The sequence below is a fragment of the Pogona vitticeps genome, chromosome 5 (assembly GCF_051106095.1).
Source record: "Pogona vitticeps strain Pit_001003342236 chromosome 5, PviZW2.1, whole genome shotgun sequence".
In the NCBI taxonomy this organism is placed as follows: Eukaryota; Metazoa; Chordata; class Lepidosauria; order Squamata; family Agamidae; genus Pogona; species Pogona vitticeps.
Genome location: NC_135787.1, coordinates 173,698,217 through 173,710,274, shown reverse-complemented (window position 1 = coordinate 173,710,274; position 12,058 = coordinate 173,698,217). Strand labels below are relative to the sequence as shown.

Here is a 12,058-nt window from a genome sequence, read left to right as displayed (position 1 = left end):
GTGTCACCAGTATATGGATGACACCCAACTCTTATCTCTTCTTTCCATCTAATTCCAAGGAAAAGGTTTTGATTCTAAATCAGTGCCTGGTGTCATTAATGGATAGGATAAAGGTAAACTGAAGCTTAATCCAGGCAATACAGAGGTGTTCAACCAAAAGGCAGATCAAGGAACAGGGTTTCAGACTGTTTCTGCCTGTCATAAAGTTGTACGAGCATTAGATTGGCCAAATCAATAGTCGGCAATATAAGCATCTTTCAATCCGATCAAGAGCTTCTCCTTTATTCCACCATCTCAGCCAAGATCCAGTTGCTGCTCCCATCAACTCATTGGACAAAGTAAGGCTCCCAGAAGTCCTGACCTTCTGTCTGAAGCTACAGTCCAATAGGATTAAGAGAAATGCACTGTGCCCACTATAGGGGAAGCTGCTCTGTAAATACTAACACAACAGTGGATTTAGACTCAAGTCTGAAGAACAAGGATACGTAGGGTGGTGTCACCAAATGCAAAGGAAGAGAGGGCACTTGTATATTTAATGGTTGTAGAGCAAAAGGACTTTCGACCCCTTCCAACATTCACAACAATGAAAGACAATGGAGCCCTTACTCTTTTGCAGTGGCCGCCTTAAGAGAAGCATTCTCATTGTTATTCCTTCCTACCCAGAGAGGTGTGCAAATATCTAGAGCTCAATATCTTCCAGATGTATAATATTTTTTCTTGTTTGGAGCCAGAATTCAACAGCTAGGGTTTCTAATTGGGATTTTAAATGCACTTTTTGGAAACATCTAAGACTTTCATCCTGCCTTTTAATACAAATACCCTCAAGGTAGCTTATAACAATAAAGGACAAGCTAAATAACAATAAATCCAAGAGGCTTAAGAACAGCAGGGGAGGAAACAGCATTGAAAAGCATCCCATAGCTATTAAACACGGGGCTCTGCTCAGCTAATGAAACTCAAGCTGCCATCCTGTACACACTCAGCTTGGAGCAAGTCATTGAAGTACATGGGGTTTACTTCTGAGTAGACATGCAGAATTGTGCTGTTAAATTCCAAGCCTATGCTCATTTATCTAGAAGTAAATCCCATTGAATAAAATTGGGCTAACTTCCAAGAATACACACACTATGTTGTGCTGCTGGCCAAATTAAGTGGAATTCATGCATTGAATCTAGACGTCTACTTTGTGCAGGCAGATCCACTGAAATTAACAATATGTAAAGCCGGCAATGACTTGTCACATTTATTTCAGTGGAGCAGACTACTGATGGGAGCTGCAAGCGAAAAACCATTACCCCCTCTGCTCCATGCAGAAAGCATTATTTTGTCCAGTAGTGTGATATCCTTGATATTACATGTTATATTCTGAAAGTGACTTATAGCCACTCTAACAGGTCTTTCAAGGCAAGATGTTTTAAAGAGTGGTTTTATCAGTTCCACACACATGCCAAGAGTGCTTCCATGGCCAAGCAAGGATTTGAAAACAGGTCTCAAGTCCTAGTCCATCACTTTATTCACCAGGGATGTTGGCAAGTCTTTGCATCCAAGTCCTAAGTCCAAGTCCCTATTAAAAATCAGATTTCCCCACCAGAAAAAAGAGAGGGGTAGGTGGGTTCTGAGACCCAAATTGATTCCGAGTCATTAAAAAAAACTGAGTTGAATCTGAATAGAGTCATTGGTGCAACTTAAGTCTGACTTGACAGTGAGTTCCATGACTCAAGTGCCCATCCTTGCTATCCACTACACAACACTGTGTGAGGACAAGATAGTGAATGAGCCATCCCCTCAAGAGCCTAGCACTAAACAAACAAGGGAAACACCGAAAACAGGAAGGGAAATAAGAACAGAACAGGGGAGAGAATAAGAGACAGAGATGCGTGCAGAGGCTCGCGCTGGAGAGGGAAAAGATGACAGTCGCGTGGAGAAGTTAGAGGAGGCTTGAGGGAGAGAAAGTCGCGAGAGAGGAGAGCGGTTTATTCCGTTAGAGGGAACCAAGGCAGGAGAAAGGCGAAAGGCAGGAGAAGTTAGGGAGAGGATTGATGTGTTCCTCATTACCTAAGAAGGAGATGAATCCCAAGAAACAGAGAAAATAACTGTATTCCAAGAGAAAGTGACAGAGAGAGCTGATAAGGGTATACAAGTATTCTCTGTGCCGAGGAAGAGATTTCATCTAAAGAAAGAGCAAGATCTATCATACCCGGCCTGAGTCCAGAAGAATGGACTGTCTTGGTGTATCCCAAGGGACGAGGTCCGGAACGGCAAGTACATCAAATAGACCCGGACGCAATGAAAGAGAAGCCGATAGAAGGAGAGTGGGCTCACCATCCCTGTTGTGGGACCCTGTGTGCTGTGCGCAGCGGGTACCTGAGGCCCCCAACAGATCAGGAGAAGGCAGCAAAAACATACTATTGAAAAATTTGAATAACGAAAAAGTCTGTTGTGGTTCTGGGAGAGTTCCCCTCCCCAAATATCATTATGCAGTTTAAATGATTCAAATAAGGAGGAAGCAACCAGTTATGTTAATAAAAATTCCTTTATTAATAATTCCGACTTGTCATTTATGTTACCTGAAGAGGAACAGCTAAGGGTTAATAACGAACCTTCTCACACACTGGGTATTCCAATCCTTAACATTATTGATCTGAAAATTAGAAAGTAAGCTGTGACTGCATATAGCTTCTCAAGTATGGTATGCATACTTTCTTGCTGGGAAATGGGAGAAGGGGATACTCCTGGAACATATGGGAAATGAGACTTCTCATTCTCTCAGTTGCTCCCACCTCCAGACCTTTAAGGGAATGCCCAAGAATGGCCTCTCTCCTTTTCTTCTTTAAAAAAACCCCAAAATTGAAAAAAGAGATTGCGGCAAGCTGCATAAACAAGAAATACAAAGTAAAAAGGTTAACTATACAGCTTCTAAAACTAGAGAACAGGAACCAAAACTAAATTCTATACATACATACATACATACATACATACATACATACATACATACATACATACATACATACATACATACATACATACATACATACATACATACTTACTTACTTACTTACTTACTTACTTACTTACTTACTTACTTACTTACTTACTTACTTACTGGGGCTGCTGGGGGGGGGGGGGACAATATGTAGCCTACATAATTAAACTGTAAACTGCCCAGAGAGATTCTGGAAGTCAAGTCATGGCAATTGGACTTCTTTCTTATTAGGTTGAAACGTTTCACTACTCATCCAAGTAGCTTCTTCAGTCTCAGAGAGTTGGTAGGAGACCCCTGATCTATCCTCCACCTTGGTTTCACTCCCCCCCCCCCTTCTGAATAGGCTCAGATAGACAAAGGAGGGGGGTGAGTGAAAATCCCACTTCTTCTCCACCCATTGTCATGGGTCATGAACAGTTGTTAGCAGTGGTCTTTCTGGTGGGTGTGGTCCTGATCTTTCTGGGGATGGATGAAAGGGCAGCAGGACAAATAAGAGACAGACTGAATCTAAGGTCTCCACCTCTGTTGAGCGAGGAATTTTCTATATGAATATGTATGGCCTCTCTGACCCTTATTCAAACCACCCATCTTCTTGGTCCAAAAAAGTACATCTTGATCATCAAATGAGTGTTCAATGAAGGGACACTGCTGATTGTGGTTCTGAGCTGTTGCCCCTCTTGTGCTTGGCCATTCTCCAGTTTAGTGGCTGCTTGGTTTCTCCCATGTCGAGCTCTGAAACGTTTCTACCTAATAAGAAAGAAGCCCAGTTGTCATGACTCCACCTCCAGAGAACCTCACCTGGATGACTGAGAATCTCCACGTATATATTGCCCAGAGAGAGCTTTAACTGCTATGTTATTTGAGTGTCCCTTGCATAAAAAAAAGGGGGCACAGTGCAGAAGTATACTTGAAAGAGAAATAGCTGAGATAAGGTTTATAAAGTTGTTGGAAACCCACTCAAAAGGATTAAATGTCATTGTGAAATCTTACATTGATTTCCACTGTATGCCACTTGTGTCAACGGTGCTTGTTATCTTGTAGAGTGATAACTGAAAATATTCACACCTTGATAATCCTCTTCCTTTACCAACAAACCATTGTCACTTTGTTATCTATATTCCCATCTGGTCACAGGGCCATGTATCAATATAGCTCTTATTCCTCAGTGATTTAAGTCTCTGGCTGCTGAGCCAGAGATTGGAGGTTTGATTCCCCATTGTGTCTCCCTGACAGGGGCTGGACTTAATGATCCATAGGGTGCCTTCCAATTGTGCAGTTCTAAGATGATGATGATGATATAGTCTCACTCTAATCTCCGAGGAAGTGGATGTGATCCACAAAAGCTCACAAGGTGCCATCATAGTTTTGAGTCCTGGGTTTTTGTTGTTGTTGTTTGTTATTGCTGCTGCTTTGTTTTGTATTTAATCTGACATTCTTGCATAACAAGACCAGACTTGACAAAGATCTGCAGCAGGAGGAGGTGAGTGAATGGATTTCACCTACTACACACCGTAGATGTTCTTTTGGAAAATATACTTGTGACAACAAAATACATAATGCAGCCTTCCCAAATCTACGTACATTGCAAGTGTGTTGCACTACAATTTCCACTGGCCATTAAGCATTGTGGGAACTACAATCTAGTATTGTACCTCTAGTACCCAAACCAGATTTGGGAAAATAAAAAAGCAAAGTGTGCTGCTTATACACCACTCGATAGTGCTTAGAGCACTCTCTGGACTGTTTACAATTTGATTATGCAGGCTACACGTTGCCCCCATGCCCAGGAAGCTGGATACTCATTTTACCAACCTCAGAATGATGGAAGGCTAAGTCAACATTGAGCCAGCCATCACAGCCCATTGGGATTGAACTCAAGTCACGAGCAGAGTTTTGACTGCAGTATTGCAGTTTAACCACTGCACTACAACTGAACATCTGCTATTGTTTTCCACCATGAACCCAGACACTCCCTACTCATTCTCTGTACTCCTTTAGTTGATCAATGAAGCCACCCCAAGTACAGAGCTGGTAATGTTTTTACTACAACTCCCACTATCTTCAGCCAGCATGAGCAGACCAGTGTCCTCCTTTTTTTTTTTTAAATAAAGGGGGGGACATGTATTTAGTTTTGATGATGTAATTGGCCACTTGACTCAACAGAGAGCAGACCTCAATTTGAAAGCATTCTCAGTTTGACATGAGGTCCAGTCAAGTCTAGGGTTAAATGCAAATAACCATTCAAAAAGATGACAGTGGCAGAACGGACAAATGCACAGGTCACCTGGTCACTGTCTTTCCCCTGTGTTGAAAAATATGTCATTTCTATTTAAATTGAAGTCATTTCCCCAACTCTGCATGCATACATATACCTTAGCCCACAAAACTATTAAGCAAATCTTTTTCATCTCTTTTATTATCTTTTTAAGAGAATGATAACTAAGTGAGCAGTCTTCTCTCATTAGAATTGCCAGGGTGAGAAGCAGAGGCATCATGGCGTGATGATGATCTTAAGAATCGGAAGTGCCCCCCCAACTCCACCACTGGCATGCGTTCTTCATCAAATCCCTCCAAGAGAATGAAGCCTGAGGAGCGCACTTTTAGGTAAAGACTACAAGACTACGCAGACAATAACATTGCACGGATCACTTAGATTAAAAAAATAAATAAAACAAAACTGCACCCAACATGGGCGTGTTGGCCTGAGGCATCTTGGAAATGTGGTCCAAAAAAGCAACTCTTCCAAGCTGCATTATAAGAACAAGACGTTTTTGAATACTCCCTTCTAAAATCAACACTGAGCCCTGTGGCGTTTTTTTAAAAGCCCAGTCTTTAAGATGCCACAGGGACTTTTTCATTGTTTTCTTTACCACTACATTTTCCCAGGAATGAAAAACCAGCACAGCAAAGAACTACTGATGGGCTACATTTAAACACTGATTATTCCTAGTAGCAGCAGCATCAATAAGAGCGGGTGCAGCAATGGAACCAGTTGCCTGGAGAGGTGGCGAGCGCTCCAACCCTGGAGGCATTCCAGAGAAATTTAGACATTCACCTGGCAGATGCCCTTTGATTTGGCTTCCTGCTTTGAGCAGGGGGGGTGGACTCAATGGCCTTACTGTCCCCTTCCTGCTTTATGATTCCATGAAACAATGGTGGTAGTAATACTGATTGCAGACAGGTTTATGTAATCAGAACCCAGAAGCGTTGCTCTTCAGACGACCACTTCAACCGTGTGGCCATGGGCTGGGGGTTCTGGGCGTTGTAGTCCAAAAGGCAACTCTTCCCCCCACCTTTAATTTTTTTTCCATTTCATAAATACGTGTCTTGGCATTTAAGACCTTTAATCAAGGCGTGCGAGCCTTCCACCCTGGGGTCTGGAGCGATGCTGCCCGGGCGGAACTCTTGCTAAGCAAACACAGGGGGGAAGAGGAGTCTCGTACGGTCCGCATCAGGCATGCTTGGCTTGACTTGAAGAAGGCGGCATGAAAAGGAAGATCAGCCCGGGTGCCCAGCCGCATTCCGCCCCGGGGGCCCACGCAGATGGCTTTGCCGGCGGGGAGGGGGAGCTCCTTGCCTGACTGCTACGGACTACAACTCCCACCGTCCTCTAGCCTTGGAGCTACCAGCCCGGGGATTCTGGGAGTTGTAGTCCAATCGGGGCGGGGGGCGGCATCTCGGCTTTTGGCATCCCCTGCCCAGGCGCCGGAGGGTCCAAGCGCAGGGCGACCGCCTTTTAGACGCGCTCAGCGCCGCGGGGCTGGCAGGCGGGCAGAGGAGGCGAGTTCCAGTCTCTTGCCATCCCCAGGCCGGATCCAAGGGCTCTTCGCTCTGCAGGACCGCCGCAGCTGGGAAGTGGAGCAATCGCAGCTGGAAGCCCAAGTTTCTAGGAACTGAGGCGAGGGTGCCAAGCCGCCGCGAGGAGGGGCCAAGCGCCAGATCCGATTTCCTTCCCCAACGGGTGACCTCAGAAAGAGATGTTTAGCGGTATTCGTGGTTTCCTTATGCCTGTTACGAGGCAGGCGGCGGGAAAGGTTGTTCGGGGACATTCAAGTCACCGATCGTGGACGATTTCAGATCGGAAGCGAGGCAGGAGGAGGAGGAACGATCCTGCTCAGCACTTAACAAAACTCGGCGGAGTTAACGATTTTTGGAATATGGCTCCTATAGGTTGCTTGGCCGTCGGTCTCGGACCTCGTCCAGGACCCCAAATACTCATGCTTTGGAGGACTGAAGCACCGCGGGGCATTGGCAAGATCCATGAATCATCCCACCCCCTAGGCAGAAGCTTTCCCCACCACCCCGAAGGCGACGGTGCCCGGCAGACTGACGGGACGCATCCAGCCCTCCGTCATCAGGCGCTCAGCCGTGAGGGAAGAAGAGATGTACACAGAGAGGAGCTAACCTCCTATTTTTCAACCATGCAGATCTTAAATCATCTTACTGTTCGGACAACAGTCCTCAGCGGACGAGGCGGGGGGGGGGGAAACCTTTCCAAAGTTGCGCCACCTGCGCAGGATGGGACCTACCTAGCAAACAGAAACCCCATCTTTAGGGACGAATTCTGAAGCTGTACAAACTTGCCCATCCTGACTCAGGCTATGTTATCTGTGGGATTTTGGCTAGGGCTTGGCCAATTTTTTATTTATTTATTTATTTATTTATTTATTTATTTATTTATTTATTTATTTTGTGGGGGAGAGAGGAACTACACTGAGAAACACACACGCACCGGCCAGCATGAGGATCCCGGGTTCCAAAAAAGATAAATAAAATAAAAATTTAAAAAATCGACTTCTCATCAAGCGTCAAGGCGGGCGAATCTTTGGCCCGCCGGATCCCACGGACTACAACTCCCATCTTCCTTTAGCCTTGGCCCTGCAGGCTAGGGGTTCTGGGAGTTGTCGTCCACGAAGCTGGGCTACAGGGTTCGCCATCCCTCACCCGGAGGCTCTAGAGGGGCTATTCAGCGCCGGGAAAGACAAATACACAAGTGAGATCCTGCAAACAATGGCACAGCCTGCCTTTTCCCCAGGAGCTGATAAGAAGCAAAGAAGGGCATTCTGGGAGAGGAACCCGCTCACACCAAAGGAGAAGCCCTTCCCCCTTAGACCCTGTCCCAGGCCTCCTATTGTCCCAGTATTACAGGTCTCCTTTTTAACCCCCTTTCCGTTATTTGACAAGTCAAAGAATAGGATAGCAAGATCAGAACCTGAATCATGAAAACCTTTCCTAACTCGGACCCCTTCCCAATCCGCAGGACTACCATTCCCATTATGCCACCCTACCTGCCCGGAAATGATGTTAGCCCGTCTGAACGGGAGCCAAGCCGGTGAAAGGCTAGGGAGCCATAAAAACCTCTCCCGACCTCAGCACTGTTCGGAAGCTACGAGGCTGCAGGACAAGGGGCCGGATCCAGCCCAAGCCGGGCACTTGCTAAATGGCCCCCGTTGCTTAAGTCGAGGTGGGAGAAGAGTGGCCTTCGCCTCCCTAGTTCTTCCCTAGGGCGCCTAGGAGTGTGTGTGTGTGTGTGTGTGTGTGTGTGTGTGTGTGTGTGTGTGTGTGTGTGTGTGTGTGTGTGTGTGTGTGTGTGTGTGTGTGAAAATCCCCAAATGCAAAGTTGTGCAAATACTTTTTACTACTGATCTACCAAGCAATTTTCTCCAAAGTTCTTCGTTGGGGGCCAAAGAATGAAGAATGAAAGAACTGGGGGTGGAGAAGGAGGGGGGGTCGCACGAAAAATCCCCACCCGACCCATGCTTGCGGCTCATTCCTGCCTCCGTTTACTCAGGAGTAAGCCCCAGCCACCAGGGGGCAGGACTTGGGCAGGTTCTCCCAGCCCCGATCCCTATCGTGGGAAAAGGAGGTCATTCCCACGTAGGTGGGTATCACATGAGGACACCTCGGGCTCCTTTTGCTCTTCGACATACATCGACAGCCCCGCAAGCCTTCCAGGAAGCGAGGCTGTTGAACTCCAGGGGATCGTTGCCCCCGAGGTCCCCGGAAGAGATCATCCCATGAAAAGCATAGGCTGAAGTTTTGACTGGTTGATAAATCACTGCACTGGGCTTTCTTTGCCCAGAGCTGGCAAATATTGCAAACACGGGTGTTAGGTGGAAACGGATTTTAATCCACGAAACCTTCCACTAAAATTAAATTAGACATGCTATAATAGGTTCCCCTGTTTTCTTTTGCTAAATATTGGAAAGGTAAAATTTAAATTTATTATAAAGGCTCAACCTTCCTTCCTTTTCTTTTCTCTTTTCTTTCCTTCCTTCCTTCCTTTTCCCTTCCTTTCTTTTCTTTCCTTCTTTCTTTTCTTCCTCTCTCTCCTTCTCGCTTTCCTGCACCGAATTGAGTGGGGCTTCTATTTCTGAACCTTGGATGGACTCGCGCACGCCAAGAATCTAAAGTCCTACCAAAAGCCGTTGCGAAATTGTATTCATTAAAAAAAATAAAATCTGACCCAAGTCCACAGGATCGACTCTGGAGAGAAAGGCAGACGAAACAAGAGAGGGAGAAAGTGCGGGCAGCTCAGCTCTTTCTTACCTTTGCGGGATCCGCGTAAGTTCCCAGCCCGATCACAGGAATGCTGTTCCCATCGTTCAGCATCAAACGGTGGCTTTCGGCGGTGAGATTGAGCATTCTTGATGCGGATTTTTTTTAAAGGGGGAGGGAAAAAAAAAACACCCGGTGAGGATGGGGGGTTTTGGTCACCCACCCACCGGCCGACGCACTTCTTCTTTCTGATACACGGGATTCTTCGGGGAAGAATGGCCTTTTGTGTGATCCAACGTGCTCCGGGGGGAGGACGGCCTCTCCGATCGATAGAGGGCGCAGGCGAGCAGGGAACGGCGCCTTCCCATCTGCCGCCGCTGGATCGCGTGTGCCGTCGGCGATCGGTTCGCCATCTGTTAAATACGAGCCGCGGTCGCGTTGGCATTTCACCAGAGGGAAGCGATTGGTACTCTGGCCGTGGCCGGAGGGCATCACCTTTGGCTCGCTCTCTCCCGCTCTTTTTCTTCCGTCGGATGGCTTGATGGAGCTCCGCAAGAGAGGGGCAAGACGGGGCATCCGAACTCTACTTGGTGACGGAGGGAGCGGGGAGAAGAGATCTCGCTGGAAACCTATAAAATACAAGGCAACCTTTGTATTGTATCGCTATTTTACGACGACGCGCCCTCCCCCTCCCGACTGATGGGCCATCGTTCCTTAATTATAGTGGAACCCCCCCCCCAAGAGAGCCCAGCTGAGAAAAGAGTCTTGTGGAGGAGGGAAGTCACTGAAACGAACTCCAGAAGTTACCCACGCTTGGGGTTCAAGATGACAAAAATGTGTCTCAAGAGAGGTGTGCAATGGAGGAGATATCCCTCCGTATTGCTCGAGTTGTCACATTGAGAACTCACCTTTATTTCAGTGAACTAGTGGCTCTGGCTTTCTTCCACTTTCTTTTCACAACGTCTTCTCCGACTCCTCCTTACTTAGCCTCTCCTCCACCGCACTTTAGAGCAGCCTAGGGAGGTAGGACAGGCTGGGATGCCCCTACACAGACACAGAAAGAGAAATGGGGGGATCTAGTAAGGTGACGAGATCACCCCATGAATTCCAGGGGTCCTTGGGGTTGGAATCTGGAATCCCCTAAGTTCTTGTCCAGCCCTCACAACGAGCTGGGTCTGTGGGCTGCCCCTACTTCTTCCTTTGTTCTTTCCATCTAAAAATCTCTCAGGGAGGAAAAGATGGGATCACTCAGGATATGCCGCCCTGAAATTATGCAGGGGGTACCCCTTCCTCACACTAGGAGCAATGAGGTCCACAATGTGTTTTTGTACCCTTGGAAGCATGCCCTGTTTGCACAGATCACAAACACCCCAAACATGTGTTCATTTGTGGAGCAGGGATCAATTTGTGGCTGAGGTTGCAGTCCTGCAAACTACTGATGGGGGTATCCATTCAAGCTGGGATGGCTCTGGTGCTTAGAAGATCATGGGTGCAATGAATGCACTCCAGGTTTGGGCTGGAACTTGATAGGAGCCAAGGTGATGGCCACTACAAGGTGTGGAGACAGGGCTCAGACAGCTCAGACAGCTCCTGTGATGTTTGCACAATGTCCTGGATTCATTGGCCCCGGTCACCTACCTCCACTGCCTTCAGATGTTGCTGCCCTATAACTTTCAACATACCTCACCACTTATTATACTGGCTCAGACAGATGGGTGTATGTGTGCAGTCCAACAGATTTAATAACATCAATCATTATGTGCTGTCAGGTCCATTCTGATTTATGGTGACTCTTCTCCAGGATTTTCTGGGTGTGGAGTATTCAGAAATAGTTTACCATGCCCATCTCCTGGGGGCATTCTAGGATCAATTAGCTTGCCCAAAGGCAAATTCTGGGAAGTAGGTCCCACTGAAAGGCTAGCTGGGTAACTCATGCTTTGAACCAAGAGCACATAACAATGTACAGTACTCGTTCACAATGCAAGTTTCAAGTTTCTGTGCATATTGAATTCTTGATCTTAAGGAAGCTACTCTTGGGATCTTTATTTTGACTTCCGTCCTGAGACATTGATCCTACTGTTTGTTCAATAAAATTCCAAGGGGCTTGTATCTCCCAACAGACTCCACGCTTCTGCTTCAGATCTTTACTGCTCTCCTCTCTTGTGGTCAGCCAATTCTTGCTTTTACTGATTGATATGAGTGTGGTTTTCTTAAGATACGTTCTAGATCATGTTCATTTCCCATTTATTTTATTGAATGACTTTTGGAGACCATCTAAATTGTCAGCTAGTAATACTGTATTGTTATTGTTGATAGTCAGTACATCAATGATGATACTATCATTTGAAGCAGCAGGAGTTGCTCTGATGATGTTCTCAAGTGACAAATTGAAAAACACCGAGGAGGGGTGGACATCACATCCAGAGTAGACCTTTGGTCTAGATGGGTGGGATAGATAGATAGATAGATAGATAGATAGATAGATAGATAGATAGATAGATAGATAGATAGATAGATAGATCGATCGATAGATAGATAGATAGATCGATCGATAGATCGATCGATCGATCGATCGAT

At 46.4% G+C, this 12,058-nt stretch overlaps 1 protein-coding gene across 1 annotated transcript in view; it reads right to left on the bottom strand.

The window, feature by feature from the left end:
- AKR1D1 (aldo-keto reductase family 1 member D1) overlaps positions 1-10,730 on the bottom strand; it is a 69,253-nt gene extending 58,523 nt beyond the window's left edge. The window contains exons 1-2 of the mRNA XM_020800512.3: positions 10,390-10,730; positions 9,533-10,110 (exon numbers count right to left, since the gene is read on the bottom strand). Of these exons, the coding sequence (XP_020656171.2) occupies positions 9,533-9,628 (96 nt within the window). The 5' untranslated portion in view covers positions 9,629-10,110; positions 10,390-10,730. The remainder of the gene's footprint in view (positions 1-9,532; positions 10,111-10,389) is intronic.
- Positions 10,731-12,058: the final 1,328 nt, after the last annotated feature.